Here is a 24214-nt window from a genome sequence, read left to right as displayed (position 1 = left end):
GGGGTCCTTCACATGAAAAGGTTTGAGAACCTCTGACATAGTAGTCTCTCAAGAACAGACTAACTGAGCTCCAGTTAAGTGAAAAGGACCTTTTCTTTGACGATGGCTGGCCAGATTGCTGACATAGAAACATAGGTTTTTTCCAAAAATCTTAGAAGGATTCAAAAGACACTTATAGAATCGGGTCAAAATTCAAATTTTCACGATTTTTCAAAAATAGCAGATCTACAAGCTCGCAGCGCGGCACTCGGTGCCGCGCTGTGAGCTTGTATATCTGCTATTTTTCAATAGTTAAAGCATAAAATAATGAAACACAAAATGTGTACCCATTCTAAATGGGTTAACAACAGTTTTGTTGCCTTGAAAGGGTTGCGATGCTATAGTGTACATTGTCATTTGGAGAATATAATTAGAAGGTACTGTAGGCTATGTACATTTTTTTAACAGATCTTACAAATATATAATTCTGATACGGACGTGTCAATGAAATACCGGGTTCCTATCCGTTGGTGAAAGTCGTTCCCGTACCCAACAGATTACAGCTTTATTGTCAGAGAAACACTATCATTGGAATGCATAGAGAATATAGGTTGCTGCCTTCAGGAAGGAGATACAGTGTTCCAGCATACAATAAGGTCAGACTAAAAAGGTCATTTGTCCATCAGTCGACTTTAAGGCTTAATCAGGAGTTTGGCCATAGGTAGGCTTGGCGGTGGACACTGCTCTTGTCCATATTAACCTGTCTTGTTTTTGTTACCTGTGTTAAATGTTTGTATTTTATGTTATGTGTCGCATACATGGCTGCTGTGTCGCAAGACAAATTTCAGTGTGAACTGACAATAAAGTACTATATCACTATATCATATCAAATATAGACTAGTTCCAATCCTCCTAACTTTAACTAGAAAGGGCATAACTCTGCCGGGCCTGGTGGGCTACACATAATGATGATGTCTTGTCCGATAGAGTTCCACATTGCTCCAGACTGGCTTGGAAGCTATGGGCTATGATTCATCATACAGCCTGAAGGGATGGGGTGTTCACACAAATAACACAGTTGTTGACGGATTTGGAAGATTTTGAGTATCTTGGCCAGTCGGCAGCATCCACAAGACATTTGACACTGATCTATGTACTGTAGTACAGGGGTTCCCAAACCTTTTTTTTGGCTCAGGGCACCCCTATAAATATTCTTTTAATCCGAGGCACCCCTACATTATAATTTTCACTCCCAGCACCTTATATTTATAGCATATCGTCGTTGTCGGGTGGAAACCTTGTATGTCCAAAACCGTTGGTTTTGTATTTGGACTGCCGTCGCGGCACCCCAGGGTGCCCCGTCACCCACTTTGAAAACCTCTGCTGTAGTAGTTCAGTGTAGTTCGCGATTTGCCACGGACGGACACACAAACAGGAGCGAAAACATAATATCGCCCCGCCAGCAGAGATAATGAAGACAAACAAACATCTATGAAGCAAAGATTTTCAGGATTTCATAAGATGTTTTCTCTGGTCTGAGAGTAAAGAGACTGAAGTCTGGGATTAGAACTCAGAACAGTACTAAATGATATACATTGGTGGACAGTAATGAAGAACATTAGTTGACTACTGTACTTTAAAGTAAACTCTTTTAGTATTACTGTATGTACTTACTACTTTTGACTCCACTTCATTTCCAGGAAGGGAGAAAGTACATTATGAAATTAACCACTTATTTCAATCAAATAGAATGAAATCTTAGGCTACTATTTTCACTAGTATTGATTTATTTATTTGTATTCGTTGTAATTGTGTAGCCTACTAATTATATATTTTTAACGCATGCACTTCTGAATACTAAATGCAAACACTACAGTACTTTAACTCAAGTCCATATTGACAGAGCAACTTTCACTTGTAATCGAGTAACATTTGACCAGCAGTATGTATCTATCTACATATCGTTGTTGTCGGGTGGAAACCTTGTATCTCCATGTTTCAAATTTGTACGTTCTTTCGCGAAGTAAAGCCCTGCTTCATCATACAAGGCCGTCGCACAAAAGTAGTGAAAACAGCAGATCTACAAGCACACAACGCCTCGCGGTGCCGAGGCGTTGTGTGCTTGTAGATCGTCTGTTTTCACTAGTTTAAATCATTTTTAAAATGATAAATGCAAAAACGAACGGTTTTGGACATACAGGGTTTCCACCCGACAACGACGATATCCTTTGACTCAAGTACTGGGGGTCGAGCACGTCGTAACTCGTCCACCACTTGTGATCGTGCGACCCAAACTAAAACTAAACCAAACCGAGCCAAACAGAACCGCTCTGACCTGAACTAAACTGAACAGAACACAGGCTGAACAGAGCTCTCTTTATGGCCGTCTGCAGCGAGCAGAGCAGAGCAGAGCCTGCTGGCAGAAAGTTGGCCGGTGGACAGGCAGCTTCCAGACCCCCTTTACTGGAAACCCACCAGGGCCTGGACTCTGGGTGTTGGTTCCTCCGTGCGTTGGTTGGCACTCCGCACAGAGACGGAGTATGTGAATGAGAGACTGGTGGTTGTACTGTGTTCGTGTGCGTGTTCGTGTGCGTGTGTGTGTGTGTGGCAGGGACGTGCTGGGCCCCTGATTCAGCCCGGGAAAAAAAGAGTTGGAGAGGCCCTCATTGCGCGCTATAGAGAGATATCTCTCTCTATAGCGCTGCTGCTACTCAAAGATTTGTGACAAAGTGACAAGCCCAGTGGGCCAATTACACGAGTTATATTTCGTCGTTGTCGGGTGGAAACCTTGTATGTCCAAAACCGTTTGTTTTGTATGTATCATTTTAAAAATGATTTAAACTAGTGAACACAGCCGATCTACAAGCACACAACACCTCGCGGTGCGAGGCGTTGTGTGCTTGCAGATCTGCTGTTTTCACTACTTTTGTGCAAAAGCCTTGTATGTTGAAGCAGGGCTTTACTTTTAAAAATGTACAAATTTGAAACTTGGAGATACGAGGTTTCTGCCCGACAGTGACGATTTACTTTGTTGGCCCCCAAAATGGAACGAAGGCAGACATTTTATTTTTTATTTTTTCCTAATGGCCGGCCCGCCTGGCCGGGAGTTGTCCCGCTTTTCCCAATGGCCAGCACGTCCCTGTGTGTGTGTGTGTGTGTGTGTGTGTGTGTGTGTGTGTGTGTGTGTGTGTGTGTGTGTGTGTGTGTGTGTGTGTGTGTGTGTGTGTGTGTGTGCGTGTGTGTGTGTGTGCACGCTTGTGGGGGTTGGGGGGGAGTGTACGAGCTGGGACACTGCCAACAAGTCTCTCTCCAGGCCTCAAACCCAGCTTTCACAATCGCAACTGCTCTCTCTCTGCAGCCAGGCGCACTGCACTCTCCCTTCCACTGAAACACTCTCCTCTCCACTGAAAAGCTCCATCGAAACACTGTCTACGACAGGGGTCTTCAACAGGGGGTCCGGGACCCCTAGGGGGTCCTCAGAGTTACTACAGTGGGTCCTCCAAATATTTGTGTGATAGAAGCTTTTTTCCCTCGTTTTCTATATTAACCCGTTGAACCCTGGCCTCCATATTCTGAGAACTTTAGATCGGCTATTTTTGGCAAAGAGGTTTGGTATAGAGGGGAAAAAGATTAGACTAAGTACAGAGTGAAAGATATTGGCGGTTCAAGCGGTTAAATATCTGGAAACACAAATTTAGATAAACCCAAAAATACACTGATGATTGTGCTGTCAAATGATGAAACTAAACTATATGGTATCTATGGGTTGTGGGGGGTCCCTGCTTCATCTCTCTCTAGACTAAGGTGTCCTTGGCCTGAAAACGTTGAAGACCCCTGGTCTACGACGTAAAACACATCTGCTTAAACGTCCACTGAAACACCCCTCCATTGGAACACCCCCCCCCCCCCCCCCCCCCCCGCTGCGTCTCAAGGAGTAGTTCACCATCAAAATGACGACTTTTTTTTCTATTGAAAGCCAATAGCCAATAATTTGATTATAATAAATGTACCCCCAGTGATTACTGGAATCAATGGGGGCTTTATTGGCAAAGGAATGTGACAAAAACTAAAACATGTCCATGATTTCAAGTCTCCATATGGCATGAGTATTCAATAGGGAAAAAAAAGTCATTTTGGGGGTGAACTACTCCTTTAAATTAGATCCTATTTCCTACACTTCTTTCCTATTTCCTTGTTTTCCTTGCTTGACTAAAATACAAGCAAGGAAATACGAACTAGGAAAAGGGATCTAATTTAAGGACTTGAGAAGCAGCTTGCCACGCTGTGAGCTTGTAGATCTGCTATTTTTCAATAGTTAAAGCATAAAATAATGATAAACTATGTGTACCCGTTCTAAATGGATTAAAAACACAGAAAATGACTTCCAGACCTACAGTAAAAAGTACAGGATCTCTGGCCCCCTGCCAGAGATACTCACCAACCGCAGCTAGAATAACCATAATAAAGCAACCCGTCTGTCTAACATCATATCCTAGTGAATAGGTTGACAGAGTAGATGTAATCAGATTACACCAGTCGTGCCAGCGATAATACTGTGACGCATTCACACAGGTATTCTCTGCCTAGCGACAGGGCTTTGATGCTGGTGTTGTCAGTCCCGACACCAAACATATTTCATAAAGGGTCATCTGCTGTGCCCATTCAAGTCCTCTACTCTAGTGTCACCCTTAGGCAAAAAAAAATCCTTTTTAATATCTGTTTTAAAAGGCACTAGCTTTTTAAAGGACTTTTGCAAGCACGCAGACACGGAATCACGCACGCACGCACGCACCTAAACATGCACGCAAATCTGCCTCCTGGTGGCTCCATAACGATATTTAACCCTCTATAACAGTGATTCTCAACCTGTGGGTCGGGACCCCCAGGGGGGCCCCCCCAAGTTATTTTGGGGGGTCCTCAGATGATTAACTTAATGTGCAACATTGTTTTCTCACTCAACAGTAAACAAACCAACATAAGGTTTAAGTGTATAGAGGGTATCTGCACATTTCTAAAGTGACAATCTAAGGACTTTTTAATACCTCTAGTCTAAAATGACAAATTAAACATTGGCCAAATTGTCAAATATTAGAGGCAGGAATTATGAAAATAGCAGATCTACATGCTGGCGTTGTGAGCATGTAGATCTGCTATTTTCATAATAGAACCATGTTATACAAAATGTAATGCCTAAACTCTTAGTGCTCGTCAGGGTGGGGGGGGGGGGGGTCCCCAGTTAAAATGTGATTATTTTGGGTGTTGCGGCCTGAAAAGGTTAAGAACCACTGCTTTATAACAGGCCCATGTGAAGAGGTTCAGCTCTGGCATCCAGGGACGAGTGTGTGTGAACAGTTTCGTTGTGAACGGCCGAACAGTGCCGGAGATGTTCACAGATGGACACGCGGACGGACGGACAGGGTGCAAAACACAGTCTCAGCCATGCCTTTCGGTCCGGCGGAGAGAATTATTAAACACTGGATTGAGGGTAAGAAAGTAGAGGTGGAAAGAGTATTGAAAAGTCCTACTCAAAGTAAGAGTACTGTTACTTTTTTAGTAAGAGAAAAGGCCCTTTTCCACCGGCAGCGATAACGATGACGATAGCCATAAAATATCACAGCGATAATTATGCCTTCACATTGATGTCCGATAAAGTTATCGGACATCAATGTGAAGAGGCACCAATTAACAGCCGCTCGCGCAGAGCGCACCTCGAGCTGTTTGTCAGAGACCCAGTTCCATATCACTGTGATCTTAACCACATCGTTGTTGATCCTAACGATGTAGTTTTCGGCTATCGTTGTCTGTATCGGTGTTGGGTGGATGCTGCCGATCCACTTCAATTGAAAACCCACTCTTTTAAATCGTTATCGTCATCGTTATCGCTGCCGGTGGAAAAGGGCCTTAAGAGTAAAAGTACTAGTCCAGGAAATTACTCGAAAGTAAGAGTAAAAAGAAGCCTATTTAAAAACTACCGTTTGAGTAAAAAGTAAAAGTACCTTTTTTTTCTTTTTACATTAATTACATGTTACACGTTACTGGTTACCTAAGCTGTCCCAATGCAATGTCATTAACCAGGAAGAGAAAAACACTAATCAGAAAACCACTTTTAATAACATTTTTAAGAAAATATATTATGTAAACTGTATGCAAACAATACACACAAATCAAGAGCTGCAAATGTTGGAAACAAAGGACATATCTTAGGTCAGTGGTTCTCAACCTTTTCAGGCTGCGACCCCCAAAATAATAATATTTCAACTGCGGACCCCCACCCTGACAAGCACTTGTAATTGTAGGAGTTGGCATTACATCTGTTTGATTACATCTGTTCCATTGTGAAAATAGCAGATCTATACATGCTCACAATGCCACGGAGGCGTTGTGTGGCATTGTGAGCATGTAGATCTGCTATTTTCAAAATGTTGGCCTCTATTATTTACCAAAGGTACCAAAAAGCCTGAAAAATAAATAAATAAATACTTTACCTATTTACTGAATTCAAACTACTCTTACTCATTGTCCAAATGAAAAGTAACGAGTACAAGTATTTACTTTTTAAATTACTCAAAGGGTAAGAGTAAAAGTAGAGCATTTAGCAATTACTTTAAAAGTACAGATCCTCAAAAAAGCTACTCTTGAGTAAATACTCTAGTATTTTCCACCTCTAGTAAGAAGACAGGCTGTCCCCAGTCCTCCCACAGGCCCTGCAGTCTTATCATGACTGGGTGAAGTTCTGACACGGTCAACTCTCCTCTCTGGATCAAACATTTAGATATACAAATACAACACTGATAAGCTTTCATCAAACATCACATCCAGGAAAATAAACCAATATCATGGCCTAGCCGCAAATTGCAACACTAGATTTTATTTTAATCGGATGAATCTAGGGTTGCAATACCTCCCATAGGCAGCCGATGCATCAAAACAGTTTTTTGCTATCTGATTGTATTAAACGTCAAACTCACCTATATTGGGGCTGTATGGAAAGCTCGGAGTATCCTCTTTCTATCTGCAAAGTGTCTGTTTCATAAAAATCCACCGTAGACATGTTATGAGCTACTTTCTGTCAAGAAATCCGAGCAGACATGGTTTATTTGCTAAGTGTTGAACTTCGGAAGCGCTCGTCTTCTATTACGCAGCGTCCCGCTGCCTCCTGCATTATGTGACATAGAACCAGCTGGTACTATACAGGACCGCTGAGTGACTTCCCACAAGCGCTTCCAAACTCCAGCACTTAGAAAAAATAATCACCTGAAGCCAATTTCTTGATAGAAAGTAGCTCATAACAATTCTACGGTGGATTTTTATGAAACAAACTCTTTGCAGATAGAAAGAGGATACTCAAAGCTTTCCATACAGCCCCAATATAGGTGAGTTTGACGTTGTTTAATACAATCAGATAACAACAAACTGTTTTGATGCATTGGCTGCCTATGGGAGGTATTGCAACCCTAGATTCATCCGATTAAAATAAAATCTAGTGTTGCAATTTGCGGCTAATCATGGCCCAGACAGACAGAAGGACAAACTTCTTCTGTCCTTAGCACAACACAACACCTCCATAGCATCACAGATAATCGTCCTTCTACTCTAAAAACACCCAACACAAACAGTCCAGTGGAGAACTTGCATCACTTAGAAGAATGTAAAGCGTTTCCTCACCAGATGCCGTTGTTTTCTCTGTAAATCCATCATTGGGTAACCCCGCTCCGTCAAAAAAAATACTGTTTATTGGTCTTCTTCCATGATTTGTAAACATCCACTTGAGTTGTATGTTGTCTTCAGTCTGTCTGGCTACCATGTAGCATGGCTACTACTAGCATACATGGTAATGTTTTGCAGTTCTGTCCAGACTTCAAGCTATTTGCTTCTTGAAAAAGAAACAGACTAATAAAGGGTTGTGTTTAGCTTCAATTATCATCCTTATATTGAACTTAAAGGTCAAAACACAAATTACAGAACAGTAGCAGACACAGGCCTGTTGGAAGCAGTTACATGAATCAAGGTATATTAAAAAGAAGGTAAGGACACTGACATCATTTCCCCTTGCATGCAATTCCAGCCGGCTGATTTGTTGCGCCGTGGATGCCAAACTGCAGCCGGGAGTTTGGTGAAATGCATTGGAGTCAATGGAAGCCCGGGGACCAGCTCATGAACCAAAGTATTTCTGAACGATTGAGACCCTAAAAAAAATACTCGTCTCAGGAAAATAAAATAACACGTCACGCATTTTCTTTCTGCTGTGTTGATTTTCGATGTGCGCACTGTATAATTTTATATAGGTATCTATTAGATGTGTGTGTGGAGTTTGCATGTTCTCCCCGTGTCTCCTAGGGTTGATACCCTCACAAAAACATGCAGTAATCCTGGTCTCAATAATGCCTCCCCCTGGCCAGCCGGGGCGCTTGATGGAGGGGAAAGGAACTGGTTGGAATAACGTGTTCCTTCCACGCGCTACGTCCATCCCGGGGAAATCCCCCCTGTCAGGTGAAAAGAAACAACTTGGACTACTCATGCATTGAAGGAAGCATGAGGTCAGTCCGTTGTCTCCCCAGGCGCGGCAGAGGGAGAGCAGAGCCCAGGATTACATAGGCAATTGGCACTGGGCGAAAAAGGGGTTGCAAAATCGTGGGATAAAAAAAAAAAAAAAAAAAAAGATACCTATATCTATCTAAAGAGTACAAAGTACTCTCAGCTGTTGTATGATAATGTGTCGTATGATAATCAGGGGAGGAGATGATTTTTTTTTTAGGGGCGGCATAGCTCAGGGGTAGAGAAACCGTTATTAGAGCACGAAGGGTTCCCGAAGGGTTCCCAGTTCGAATCCGGGCTCCCCCTGAGTTAATGTCGAAGGGTCCTTGGGCAAGACTCTGAACCCCACATTGCTCCCGGTGAGCAGGTTGGTGCCTTGCATGGTTTCCTCCGCCACCGGTGTATGAATGTGTGTGTGTATGGGTGAATGTAATGCACAATCTCTGTAAAGCGCTTTGGATAAAAGCGCTATATAAATGCACCATTTACCATTTACCATTTTAGTGTGTCACTAAATCGGTGTATTTCGATTGGGCCTTTTGATGTATAGAGGGTAACTGCACATAAAGAACAATTTAAGGACTTTTTAACAAATTGAACATTGGCCAAATTGTCAAATATTAGAGGCAGAAATGGTGAAAATAGCCGATCTACATGCCGATCTACATGCTCACATCAGCTATTTTCACAATAGAACCGTGTTATACAAAAGGTAATGCCTCAACTCTTAGTGCTCGTAGGGTGGGGACTGGGCCCCTCCAGTTAAAATATGATTATTTTGGGGGTTGCGGCCTGAAAAGGTTGAGAACCACTGCTATAGCGGGTGTTCCTTGCCACACACACACCAAGGCCACTGCAGGCTACAGTCACCAGAGATGCTCTCCAGCAACACAGACATGCACGTGGAGCGGCGGTATAAAGTCCTATAGTGTTCCTTCAAAGTGCCCTCGCCACCGCCGGTGGCCAACGCATGCAGACGGATTTATTTCACGCTCCGGCCCCTCGGGCGTTATCAACGATTACGACGCCCACTCTCCACAACTACGTTCCTCGGAGCGGGAACATCTATTAAACTCTGCCAAACGAACGATGACAAATTTACTGCCACGTTTTTTTTTTTTTGGACGTGACCGCCGGGCGTATCGGGGAGGCACTTCAAACGAGGTGCTCGTGTGTGCGCGTGTGTGCGCGCGTGTGTGTGTGTGTGTGTGTGTGTGTGTGTGTGTGTGTGTGTGTGTGTGTGTGTGTGTGTGTGTGTGTGTGCAGGGGCGTCACAAGGGGTAGGAAAGTGGAACTGAGTTACTGGGGCCCAAGGTGGAGGGGCCCTAATAACTTTATCTATTGAAAAATAGCAGATATACAAGCTCACAGCGCGGCACCGAGTGCCGCGCTGCGAGCTTGTAGATCAGCTATTTTTGAAAAGTTGAAAATTGTGAAAAAAGTGAAAATGTGTGAAAATCTTTGAATATATGTATTTTTTAAGCAGACATTTCTAACTCAAATTTTGCTTCAAATATTTTGAGATGGGGGTCCGTGGCCAAATACATATCATCTTGGGGGTCCTTGACATAGGTTTCTTGCACACATTTTCACGATTTTTCAAAAATAGCAGATCTACAAGCTCGCAGCGCGGCACTCGGTGCCGTGCTGTGAGCTTGTAGATCTGCTATTTTTCAATAGTTAACATTCATGGGGGGCCCACAGTGAATCCATGTACCCAGGGCCCAGAATTTGGTGTGACGCCCCTGTATGTGCTCGTGTGTGTGTGTGTGTGTGTGTGTGTGTGTGTGTGTGTGTGTGTGTGTGTGTGTGTGTGTGTGTGTGTGTGTGTGTGTGTTATAAGTCGACGGTGGCGAGGAGGGCGAGGCAGAGCCAAGGATCAGATTCTTGGGAGACATCCGGACGATGCCTGTTATCACAGATACTGTAATGTCTGCTGTGTGAAAAAACAGGGACGTGCAGAGAATGTTAGAGAGGCAGGGGCTGACATTTCTAACAGGGCCTTTTGGCGTTGCAGTCTGCAATTTTCGATGCTAGATCTTTTACACAGAGAGGGCAATTCTTTCAACATAAGATGCAGCATTCAAGTTCAGGAGAGCTTGGACCATAGAGTTATAATAAGAATACTTATCACTTGCATTGAGTTGCTCACCCAGCGCATGAAGCGTTTTCACCCCTCCTTCCGGGTAGTAAAACCGTGACGTAGTGGGGCCTTTGTGACACATTTTTCGTCATAGTTTGTGTTCATGGACGCGCTGGGGCTCTAATTCATGAACGAGCACTTCCGGTATGAACGCGTGTCAATACAAAGAAGCCTAGACGCGCGTTCATGTTTCTGGCCCCAACTGCAGTACCTCAAAACGGCCACCATGTCCATTTGGTTTCAGGGCGCCCCCAGGGTTCTGGGGGCTTGGCTTGGACAAGGCAATTCTATTGAATGCTGCCTTCGGGTACGGCATGGAAAGAGGGGCATTTGCATTTCTTTCACCATGGTAAAAACACTAATCAGAAAACCACTTTTAATAACATTTTTAACAATCATGGTCTGGAGAGGGCACTTTTTTACAGATAGATAAAAGGGCAGGGGCTCAAGCCCCCTTTGATGTCTATGTGTGCACGTGCCTGCACAAAACACACTGGTGGTGGGAGGGAACAGGACGTGTGTCTTGACTTGTCTGTAGCTCAGGGGAGGATAGAAAGGAGATTATTGCTATTATTTTTTTATTATTATTACGGCAGGGATGTGTGGAGGTGGAGCTGCAGAGGTTTGCTGCTGGAAACGGAATTGAGGATCAATGGGGATGTTAACAGTTGACTCACTCAGTGTTTCTCAAATGGGGGTATGTGTACCCCTAGGGGTATGCAGAGTAAATGGAAACATTTATTTTACTGTTAAGTTTAATTAGGTCGCACTTTACTATCAAAACCACCACAAAGTGTAAGTAACTCCGTCTGTCTGTCAGTCTGTCTGTCACACCTCACACGTCACACTTTTTCCCTGCTTATATCTCCGCAACCGTTGCCCCGATCCATGCCAAATTTTGCACACACGTTCCTTGGCTGCCAAACTACAACCTCCAAGGACCCCCGGAGCTCCAGGGACCCCCAGGTCCCTGGGGGACCCCCAGATGTAAAAAATGACCAAATGCGCAAACATGACCAAATGACCACCCCAACAGGGCTGCTCACGGGGAATTCCCGGGGACCACCGACTCCTGGTGCTCCAGAACGGATGCAAAAGTGGTGGCGCCCCCAGTGGAGGACCCCCTACACTGCAGCTCACATAAAATGCCGTAACTCCGGCTAGGAGCGACCGGGACAGCCGGGGCCGGTACCTATTCGTCCGCCTTGCCGGCGCGGAGACCCCACCCCTCATTTCTCACATGGCCCTCTTCTAGCGCCACCATGAGGCCGATTCTTGCAAAACACATTTTTGGACACTGCTCCTACAATTTTCGCCCTAAAATCACGCAAATCGGTACACAGTATGTCTACACTCATCCCATCAACATGAATCTGTCCCATATAGCGCCACCTCCAGGCCGATTTTTAAAAACACATTTTTGGACACTGCTCCTACAGATTTTGCCCTAAAATCACGAAAATCACTACACAGTATGTCTACACTCATGTCATCAACATGGATCAGGAAGATTTTGGCAAAACACATTTTTGCCCTATTTGTGGAGATAAGTGACCTACGGTCGCTTATCTCCCGATTAGGGAGCCTTACTGGTGATAAAACATTGACAAATGTATGTGAACGTGCTGCTCTGTAAGGCTTTAAACCAAAATTAAGTAAGAAGTTTTGATTAGCACAACAGTTACTGAATAGAAAATAGGCTATACTTACATTTTATTTTCAACATATTGACATAAAAACTGGCCTTTTGATGTCAGCATTTTCTAATCAAAATGTTGTTGTCGAATAAAAGGGGGTACTTGAATTCAGCCAGGGACATGCTGGGCCCCTGATTCAGCCTGGGAAAAAGAGTTGTAGAGGCCCTCATTGCGCGCTATAGAGAGAGATCTCTCTCTATAGCGCTGCTGCTACTCAAAGATTTGCCATTTCAGATCATGACAAGTGACAAGCCAGTGGGCCAATTACATGAGTTATATTTCGTCATTGTCGGGTGGAAACCTTGTATGTCCAAAGCCATTTTAAAAATGATTTAAACTAGTGAAAACAGCCGATCTACAAGCACACAACGCCTCGCACCGCGAGGCGTTGTAGATCTGCTGTTTTCACTACTTTTGTGCGACAGCCTTGTACGATGAAGCAGGGCTTTGCTTTGCGAAAAAACATTACAAATTTGAAACTTGGAGATACAAGGTTTCTGCCCGACAGTGGCGATTTACTTTGTTGGCCGCCCAGCCCCCAAAATGGAAAGAAGGCCTAACGGCGCCGGCGGGAATGAACCGGCCGTTCGGGAGTTGTCCCGCTTTTCCCAATGGCCAGCACGTCCCTGGATTCAGCAATAAGGAAAAGGGGGTACTGAAGCCCAAAATGTTTGAGAACCACTGGACTAACTTACTCTCTCTCTCTGTCTGTCTGTCTGTCTCTCTGTCTCTGTCTCTCTCTCTCTCTCCAGTCCTCCGGGGTTGAGTGGCAGCCCGGTGATCTCGGACATCTCGCTGATCCGCCTGTCGCCCCACGCGGCGGCGGTGGCGGCGGCGTCGGGTGGCGAGTCTCCGTTCAGCCCCCACGCCTACGTCAGCCCGCACATGGAGCACTACCTCCGCACCTCCGTCCACAGCAGCCCCACCCTGTCCATGATCTCTGCTGCACGGGGCCTCAGCCCTGCTGAAGGTGAGAGCGCACGCACACACACACGCACGCACGCACGCACGCACGCACACACACACACACACATTAGGGCATTCACGAATAGTGATTTTTAGTATTCGAATTATTCAACCTCAAAGTATTCAAATAGTCGAATATTCGACAGGACTGGTCAAACTGTCAAATATTAAATAAGCAAGAGGCGAACATTGTGAAAATAGCAGTATTTTTTAAAAACGGACAAAACTCAATAAAAAGTAGTAAAAAAAAAGAAAATTGCAGATCCACATGCTCACAACACCTCGCGTTGCGAGGCGTTGTGAGCATGTAGATCTGCTATTTTCACAATATTTATCTGCGGAACAGAGTCACATTAAATGTAATAAGTGCTTGTCAGGGTGGGGGTCCCCAGTTCAAATAAGTTCAAATATGTTTATTTTGGGGGTCACGGCCTAAAAAGGTTTGAGAACCCCTGGTATAGAGCATTAACAAATTCATCCACCAGGGGCATTGACAACTCATTCTTATGACTTCCTACTGTATCAAGCCAACCTTTATAAAATATATTTTTGGAGTGGTGAACGCACTCCCAATAGACAGGTATGTCTGTGGGTGGCTGGCTATGTGGCTGGCTATGTCTGTAGCCTGGCAATACCTCTAGTGGCCACACACAACACACATGTTAAAGGAGGGGTGCTGTTTAGCAGGCCAGGCACACTCAACACGCACGCACGCACGCACGCACGCACACACACACATGGTATAGCTGCTCAGATTCACCACTCCACTTCGAACCGAGGTTTGATTTTTATTAAAGAGAAAACAATAAAAAATTATAATAATAAGCGAATATTGGACTTCGGTGAACAACATCGAATAGTGACTTTGATATTCGAATTTTCGAATAGTTGGTGAATGCCCTAACACACACAAACACACACACACACGCACGCACGCACGCACGCACGCGCACGCACGCACGCACGCACGCACGCACGCACGCACGCACGCACGCACACCACACAGTGGTCAGCCGTGGAGAAGGCAACCTGCTCCCTGTTACGCAGACACAGAATAATGAGGTGTGATGTACCGCCTCTGGTGTGTGTGTGTGTGTGTGTGTGTGTGTGTGTGTGTCTGTATGCTTGCGCGTGCACTGTATGCTGTGTGTGCGTATGAATTCGGCCTGTCACAATTAATTTACGCACAAGACAAGCAAGGAAGTGCTGGAATGTGGCACCCCCTCTCCCGCCCTCCCCCCCTACACCTCTGTCTCCCCCCCCCCCCCTCCTCCACCTCCCCCATGGGACCCCAGCCAACCTCAAAAGAGACCAGACATCTTTTATCAAAGGAGTGACGCCCCAGGCTCATCTCATCTCCAGTGCACTCATCTCCTTCTATACAACCTTTTCCTTTGTGTGTGTGTCTGTGCGCCTGTGCGTGCGTGTGTGTGTGTGTGTGCAGGGGCGTCACACCAAATTCTGGGCCCTGGGTAAGGATTCACTGCGGGCCCCCCATGAATGTTAACTATTGAAAAATAGCAGATATACAAGCTCACAGCGCGGCACCGAGTGCCGCGCTGCGAGCTTGTAGATCTGCTATTTTTTTTAAATCGTGAAAATGTGTGCCAAGAAACCTATGTTTTCATGTCAGTGATGCTCAAACTTTTTCATGTGAAGGAACCCCATCTCAAAATATTTAGTTTCAGGGACCCCCCAGAAGCAAAATTTGAGTTACAAATGTTCACTTAAAAAATACATATTCAAATATTTGCGCACATTTTCACGACTTTTCAAAAATAGCAGATCTACAAGCTCGCAGCGCGGCACTCAGTGCCGCGCTGTGAGCTTGTATATCTGCTATTTTTCAATAGCTAAAGTTACTAGGGCCCCTCCACCTTGGGCCCTGGTAACTCAGTCCCACTTTCCTACCCCTTGTGACGCCCCTGTGTGTGTGTGTGTGTGTGTGTGTGTGTGTGTGTGTGTGTGTGTGTGTGTGTGTGTGTGTGTGTGTGTGTGTGTGTGTGTGTGTGTGTGTGTGTGTGTGTGTGTGTGTGTGTGTGTGTGTGTGCGCGCGCGCGCGCGTGTGTGTGTGAGAGCGTGTGGTTGCCTCTTGCCTGCATGTGTCCCTCTCTCGAACAATAAAATCTCCAGTGTCCCCTTCAACACAATTAATACTTTATCGAGGCAAAAGCGCCTCGACAGCTCACAGCGCGCCGCGTTGTGAGCTTGTAGATCTGCTATTTTCAGAGAGCAACCAAACATAAAATGACTCTCTTCTCCACTAGTCCCTCCCTAACGTTTTAGTCTAGTTTTTTATTTTGTTGACGAAATTGTCAATACATTTAGTCTTAGTTTTACGCATCACAGCTTAGTTTTTATTTACTTTTTATCAGCCGACAAAGTCAGTCAGTGAAAAAAACAGTCGACAAACATTTCTCGTCATAGTTTTAGTCGACAAAATCAACACTGGCAGGCACGTCGCCTAGGGCTGTCACAATTATTACATAATCGTCTAATCGTGATTTTTTGAAATAATCGCGATTATTTTTCATAATCGTCATAATCGTTTACATATTGAAAAATGTTCATATATTTAAAAAAAAGGCAAAAATAGTGGAAATAGCAGATTTACAAGCTCACAACACGTCGCATCGCGACGTGTTGTGAGCTTGTAGATCGGCTATTTCCACTATCAATGTTCTTTTTTAAGTATAAAGTTGTCAAATATGTCAGTAATTTCTTTGTATATATTAGGTTATGTGTCATATCTACCATGTAGACTTAAAAACCAAAAAGCCAAACAGAAATGTAATTGTCAACGACAAAAACAATTAAATCGTTAATCGCAATTATTTGAGTAACAAATAATCGTCATGTAAAAGGTCATAATCGTGACAGCCCTAACGTCGCCCATCACCAGACTGCCTATAACAGTGGTCCCCAACCTTTTCAGGCCGTGACCCCCAAAATAATCATGTTATTGGGGACCCCCCACCTTGCACAAGCACTTGGAATTGTAGGAGTTGGCATTACATTTGGTTTGACTCGATCTATTCCATTGTGAAAATAGCCGATCTACATGCTCACAACGCCTCGCAAAAACGCGAGGCGCTGTGAGCATGTAGATCGGCTATTTTCACAATTTCAGCCTCTAATATTTGACAATTTGACCAATGTTTTACCAGAGGTACTAAAAAGGTCTTTAAAGTCCTTAAATTGTCACTTTAAATATGTGCAAATACCCTCTATACGCTTCAACTTTATGTTGGTTTGTCTACTGTTGAGTGAGAAAACAATGTTCACATTTAGCTTAACATCTGGGGACCCCCCAAAATAATTTGGGGACCCCCCCACAGGTTGAGAACCACTGGCCTATAATACGTGTGGTGGCATCACAGTTTCTCTCCTCTCTCTAGTGACCCACGAGCACCTGAAGGAGCGTGCCCTGTTCGGCCTGCCCCCGGCGCCCCCGGGCACCAGCCCCGCAGAGTTCTACCACCTCATGGCGTCCGCGGCCGCCAGCCAGCGCAACCCGTACGGAGACCTGCTTCTGCAGAGCGGCGCTGCAGCGGCGGCCGCCGCCGCTGCCGCTGCCGCCGCGCACCTGCCGGACTACATCAGCCCTGTGGACGGTGAGACACACGACACACACGCAACACGCACGCACGCACGCACGCACGCACACACACACACACACAGCACACAGCACACAGCACACTCACGACATAGGGCCGATGCCTACTACACTTTCAGAGCTGTATTTATATAGGTTCTGCTCTGTCTAAACCAGTGGTTCTCAACCTGTGGGTCGGGACCCCCAGGAGTGGTCGTCAAATTATTTTGGGGGGGTCCCCAGATGATTAACTTAATGTGCAACATTGTTTTCTCACTCAACAGTAAACAAACCAACATAAAGTTTAAGTGTATAGAGGGTATCTGCACATTTCTAAATGTGACAATTTAAGGACGTCTTAATACCTCTAAAATGACAAATTAAACATTGGCCAAATTGTCAAATATTAGAGGCTGAAGTTGTGAAAATAGCAGATCTACATACTCACAACGCCTTGTGTTGCGAGGCGTTGTGAGTATGTTTCCATAAAAAAAAGTATGCAAATAAGGCTTAATGCGCATTAAGAGGCTTTATGGAAACGCCACTCATGACTATTCACAGGTGCAATGTATTATTGTTAATTAGCAGCAGCAGCACATTTGTTTCAGTCAGTCGTTTACTTGTGCCTGGCGGTAAAATAATACTATCCACTGAAAGTAATCATCATCATCAGGCCTGTTGCTAAGGTATGGCAACATGCCTTCGCGCGCGTGCAAGACACCAGTCATGTTGCCATACCTTTGCTTTTGCTGAACTGACGCCACAGCTCCCATTCCCCTCTCTCTGCCCTCCCCTTTTCCTGCCCTCCACCTCCCTTTCCCTCTCTCTTTCTCCCTCATTCTCTCTCTCTCTCTCTCCTCTTCTCTCGTCCCGTCCGACCACTCGGTGAAAGCCGCTCTCTGTCGCGCTCGCGTCTCCGTGACCGTAAGTCGCTCGCCCTCACACAGGCCCAAACACAGCAATAATAAATAAATAATTTATATAGGCTAATGAATACAAAACGTCACTGTTCCGAGAGCTTCGCCTTGCAACACGCGCGCAGACGCACATACACAGGCCTGTCAACTCTCCTGGATTTCCCAGGAGTCTCCTGGATTTTGAACCCCTCTCCTGGGAGTCTCCTGGATTGGCAAATCTCCTGGATTTCTCCTGGATTTTGTATCAAACTCCCAAAATTCACCAGAACACAGGAAATTACATCTACTATGTTAAAAATTTTCTGGGGGAGGACCCCCAGACCCCCCGCTTTAGGGGTGGGGGCAATGCATGCAAGAAAGATCATACAGATATTCACTTAAGTAATGACTTAAAGATGAGAAATCATTATTAAAGATGTCCTTTTGCTTCAGTCATCAAATATGTAGGCCTACAACAACATTTGGCATTTTAAGGCTGAAATTGTACCCATGCTAGTAAAGTAAGCCTGATAAATGTATCAAACATGCACAAAATTCAACAGAACACAGGAAAAAATAGGCTATCTATTAATACGTTTTGGGGAGAGGACCCCCCAGACCCCGGTTGGGGAGTTCCACGCGCCCCCCAAAAATAAATCTCCTGGATTCTGACAGTCCAATGTTGACAACCCTGACATACAAACAAACACATTATGTTATCCACTCACAAACACACCATTGCCTCACGCAACGAAAAAAAAAAAAGCTTCAAATGATACTATGACTATGAGTTCACTTTGACGCGTTTCATGTTCATCCATGGATCAACTCTGATCGACTTTCCCCCTCTCTCTCCACTGCTAAAGTCAAGTGCTGCGCGCTGTCTGCTGGTGCTTCTCATGGTGCCTGCTTTATGATTAGTCGTATGACTGTGTTGCGCAGAGAACATATCAGATCTCCAAGATCAAACTGCGTCCCTCCGCGCCACTTTGTAGGGTTTGTAGATCAGGCAGTGGGCGTGTAGGCCTACTTGCACTCGTGTGCTGTTCCCACTCCATTCTGTGACTGACTGGTAGTGACTATTTCTGCTGATATAAAACACGCGACCATTGAATTTTAATTCCCATCGCAAGCAATCATGATACAACCTGGGAGGATGGATGTGGATCATTATTTGAAATAATAAGCAGTGTATTTATGTGTATTGCTTTTTTTGGGGGGGGGGGGGGGGGGGGGACTAGTTTTCAGTCCCAAATATAGACCTACCTACTGTAATGCTTTAAAAAGGACAGGCCTATTAGGCCTATATCCATTATGTTTCTTTCATGTCCGCTCCAGGTTTATCATTGTCAGTTTTGATAAAGTCATTTTATTTTATAATAGTTAAGGTAACGTGCGTTTTCTAAACCTGCTCTGTTAAAATACGAAACGCCTGGCTATGCGGGGCGCGCTGTGCCCGGAGTAGCCAGGAGTTGTTAACCCAGCTTGTAGATCAAACAACGAGTTGATGATGGCCCATTAATTAAGCTACACGCTGTACCTATGGCCAATTGGAACTTGAAAGGAGTAGAGATTACATAACTGCACCGTGCACGGACCATCAGAGAAAGTGACTGACGTGGGGTGAGCTGCTGTTGTAGGCTGCTTCCACCACGGACGGTTCAAGTTAAGACAGGTTCAAGTTCAAGACAGGCACGTGTCTGCTTTTACTTTAGTGGCCATGGCCTAGGCTTTCAATCATGATTTCCCCTGTCTTTTAACAAATTATCGCGGTGTGGGCGGATGGATAATTCATATATAATCATTAAAAAAAGATCCGAGGGCACAGAGATCCTAATCCAATGTCCCAGAGAGAGAGAGAGAGAGAGAGAGAGAGAGAGAGAGAGAGAGAGAGAGAGAGAGAGAGAGAGAGAAAGAGGACGGTTCTGTCTGGTCCATTTGAAGAACTGTAATCCAGCATTTTGAGGTGGAAACATGGAGAATGCACAGGTTTATCATACATTTGAGAGTGAGAACCATAAAGTTGGAGGAGGAGAGCAGAGCTGGAAAGTTATTAGCGAGTCCAGACTTGCACTAATTGGTTTGGCCTAGTTTTACGTCTTTGTTGATTGATTGATTGATTTCGTGTGTGTGTGTGTGTGTGTGTGTGTGTGTGTGTGTGTGTGTGTGTGTGTGTGTGTGTGTGTGTGTGTGTGTGTGTGTGTGTGTGTAGAGAGAGAAAAAGAGATAGCTCTGTCACTCAGATGCTCAGAGACTTGCGTCTATCAGCGGCTGCTGTAGGCTACCTATTTTCAATCAGTCCCCTGCTGCTATTCCAGACCAGTACTGATCCAGGAAAATATCAAACATGTTTGAAAAGAGTCGGGCAACCCCCGATCGTCCTCCGAGCCACTCGGCTGGGCTCCGAGTGGATCTGTGAGACCTCACGCTAGACGACGTTCATGCCCGATTGTCGGGCCCGTTTCAGTCGGTGGCAGCCCGATTGTCGGGAGGGTAATTAAATAGCCCGATTATCGGCTAGTGTGCGGCCAGCTTAAGGTGGAGGGGCCCTAATTTCATATTTTCATAGTCATGAAAATATGTGCAAATCTTTGAATATAGTATTTGCTTCTGGTGGGGGGGGGGGGGGGGGGGGGGGGGTCCCTGGAGCGAAATATTTTGAGATAGGGGTCCGTGGCCAATTACATATAATTTTGGGGATCCTTCACATGAAAAACATAGGTTTTTCAAAAAGAAAATTGAAAAAAAACAAAATTGGATTTGCACAGAGGATTTTGCACACATTTTCACGATTTTTCAAAAAATAGCAGAGTGCCGCGCTGGGAGCTTGTAGATCTGCTATTTGTCAATAGTTAAAGCACAAAACAATGCGTTCCCAGTCTAAATGGGTTAACCTATTTGGGGTTAACCCATTTCGACTGGTTGTACCCATGCATAAATGCTTGTATACCCAGGGCTCAGAATTTGGTGCGACACCCCAGCCCCAGCCCAGCCCAGCCCTCCCCTCCGTAACCATCGCCCCACGTTTATGTTGAGTCCTACCCAGGGCTTGGTAGTGATGTGGTCGGGTCTTTGGGGGTTTTGCTCCACAGGCCCGGTGGTGGTTCTCCTATAGGGAGGACAGAGGGCCGTATTGACACCAGCGCTGGCTTGCACGGCTGGCTAATGGCCCTCGCGGTCGGGGCTGTCCGACCCCACGAAGAAGAGGGCTCTTTTTATTGGTGGACGACGAAGAGAGCGGGGGGGGGGGGGGGGGAGAGGTGGTGGGGGGGATGTTGTAGCAAAATATGCACTTCATCCCACCGGGTCGTTAGTTTTGGAAAGCAGGCAGGCACGCGAAAATCCACATTAACCCATTCAGAACGGGTACATATTATTGAGTATCATTATTTCATGCTTTAACTATTAAAAAATAGCAGATATACAAGCTCACAGCGCGGCACCGAGTGCCGCGCTGCGAGCTTGTATATCTGCTATTTTTGAAAAATCGTGAAAATTAGAATTTTGAACCGATTTTATAAGTGTCTTTTGAATCCTTCTAAGATTTTTTGAAAAACGTATGTTTCTATGTCAGCAATCTGGCCAGCCATCGTCAAAGAAAAGGTGTTTTTCACTTAACTGGAGCTCAGTTAGTCTGTTCTTGAGAGACTACTATGTCAGTGGTTCTCAAACCTTTTCATGTGAAGGACCCCCAAAATGATATGTATTTGGCCACGGACCCCCATCTCAAAATATTTAGTTCCAGGGACCACCCAGAAGCAAAATTGTAGTTACAAACGTTTGCTTTGAAAATACATAATATTCAAAGATTTGCACATAATTTTCACGACTTTTTCAAAAATAGCAGATCTACAAGCTCGCAGCGCGGCACTCGGTGCCGCGCTGTGAGCTTGTATATCTGCTATTTTTCACTGGTTAAAGCAGTCAATAATTCTAGGCCCAAATGGGTTAAAAATCAATTTATGCACTAATAAATCCAGCAGACCCCACCGCAACAGCTCTGGGAGTCCTCGGTGAACCTTGGAGTAGGTTCTTAAACCCCACAACCCCACCGACACCGCCCGCCCGCCGCCCGACACCGCCACCTCCACACTTCCCCTCCGCCCATTAGCAGCTAGGCTGAAACGCCGTGCTTAAAAGGCTGAAGCCGTTAAACTCTTTGAGTGTTGCTGTAAAAAAAAAAAAAGGTCTGAAATGGGCCTGTGGAAAGTTGGTTGAGCGGAGGAGAAGAACGTGCGTCAGAGAGCCTGAGAGGAACCGTGGAGCTCAGACAGCCTCCGGCTCATCCCGTAGCTTCCTTTAATGCGTGTCTCTCTGGAAGATATACTTGCTGTTCACAGAATATTCTGTCTTTTCTATGGACATTAATAATGCACTGCAGGTTCCCCTGATCTGATCGCGGACTCGCATCTGAAAATATTTTGGTGCCAGGGACCCTTATACAAGATCTGTGTTGTTCAAATGTTTCAAATATGTTCCATATTTTTTCCAAGATCTTTTTGACAATAGCACATTTGCAAGCTCACAACGTGTCGCATTGTGAGCTTGCTGATGTATATATAGGGGTTAAAGGAGTAGTTCACCCCCAAAATGACTTTTTTTTCCTATTGATTACCCATGCCATGGAGACTTGAGTTCAATAATATCTTTTTGTATTTGTCGCATTCCTAAGACAAAAATTTGATTATAGTAAATTTACCCCAATTGATTCCGGATGGGGACCCAAATGCATTTGGGTCCCCCAGCCAAGATAAACGTCTGTCCGTCCAGGAAAGGAAAGAGATTCTTCTGTTGAGAAAAGGAGACAGGGGGTGTTGGGGTTTGGGGTTGTGACTACAGCCTTATTGGGGGTGTTAGACTGCAAGCAATCACTTATCCTCACTTAAGATCTATATATACTGCGTTGTACGACCAGCAACCAAAATATCAGATACAAGCTCACAACGTGTCACACTTCATTATGGCACTGTAATTATGTTTTTAATATTTTTTGATATCTGACTTTGTGATTTTCTATTTTTGTCTACTTTGATCATTTTTCTAGTTATATGACTGTATGTAGCACTGACTTTTTATGTCAGTTGAGATGTGGGTTTATTTTCTTTGTATTGTAGCCTATTTAAACTAAATACATGGTAGGCTCTGATGGCCATGTCGTAGGCTACTGATTGCTCTGGCTGCTGACAGCAGACCTACCTGATTAGTCATTAGTAAAGTTCATTGGGGTGGAGTCCCCTATCTGGTCTCTGTTATGCAGAACTGAATAACTATTACCCAGCATTCCCTAGGCTATATATACCTGTGCACATTCTCCTCTTCTTCACACTTCAGAAACCAGTGACATCATTAGGGCATTTTTTTTTTTCAAATGTTTTATTTAGATTGTTATCAGCTCAAGAACAGTGGCCTCCATTATAGCATGCTATATTTTCCAGGAAAAGAAAGCCTGCAGTTGCTTTATTAGCTTGGCTTCCCCATTGGGTGGGTTTCGGAACTGTCCACAGCCCTCCTCTGAGACACAGACAACACAGGGTGACAAAAATGCTACCATAACATAATGATCATTAGTGAGGGCCAATATGAAGATAGGTTGTAAACGGGTGAAGTGGTCCTTTACCGGTCCTTTACCGATTCTATAAATGTCAGCACTTCTAAATCAGTGGTTCTCAAACTTTTTCATGTCAAGGACCCCCAAAATGACATGTATTTGGCCGTGGACCCGCATCTCAAAACATGTTGTTCCAGTGAACCCCAGAAGCAGAGATTTGAGTAACAAAAGTTTGCTTTGAAAAATGCATAGCATAAATGTTCACGACTTTTCAAAAAAGCTCGCGGCACCGAGTGCCGCACTGTGAGCTTGTAAATCTGCTATTTTTCAATGGCTAAAGCATAAAATAATTCCAGGGTTAAAATATCCCGACACAGGTACACCAGGTTCAAAGCGGTTCACTAGATGCACCCGCTGGCGCTGCCTGGACACGCAATGCACGTATAAAGTGTGCACGTAAACACATATACAGTAGACAAACATACACACACACACACACACAGACACACACAGGGGTCTGCTTCAGGCAGCCCCACTGGGGGCTAGTACAGGACCCCCTCGTTAATAAAATTCACAGCGCTGGTATATTAGCGAGAGTTATTAGGGAAAATAAACATGGAGTCCTGGCTGAGGGGGTCTTGTTGGAAGGCGAGCGGCCAGGGGGCCAACATACAGTACACACACTGCATGTTGGCCCAGGCCCAGGCTGGGGGTCTGGCACTGAGGAACAGACCCCCACCCTCCACCTCCACCTCCTCCTGACGGAGGCTCTGCTTCACCCCAGACAGGGTCACACTGCAGAGAGAGAGACAGACAGACAGAGAGAGGGAGGGAGGTATAGGGAGGGAGTGAGAG

The 24214-nt window shown here is 45.0% G+C and overlaps 1 protein-coding gene across 1 annotated transcript in view; it reads left to right on the top strand.

The window, feature by feature from the left end:
- Positions 1 to 24214, top strand: part of gli2a (GLI family zinc finger 2a) — a gene marked incomplete at both ends in the record, with an annotated part of 141292 nt that overhangs the window by 76119 nt on the left and 40959 nt on the right. Inside the window, 2 exons of the mRNA XM_080752989.1 lie at positions 13107 to 13324; positions 16719 to 16934. Coding sequence (XP_080609115.1) covers positions 13107 to 13324; positions 16719 to 16934 — 434 coding nt within the window. The remainder of the gene's footprint in view (positions 1 to 13106; positions 13325 to 16718; positions 16935 to 24214) is intronic.

Source organism: Nannobrachium achirus (assembly GCF_963921795.1).
Source record: "Nannobrachium achirus genome assembly, chromosome: 22".
Lineage (NCBI taxonomy): Eukaryota > Metazoa > Chordata > Actinopteri > Myctophiformes > Myctophidae > Nannobrachium > Nannobrachium achirus.
This window is presented reverse-complemented; position numbering and strand designations above follow the sequence as displayed.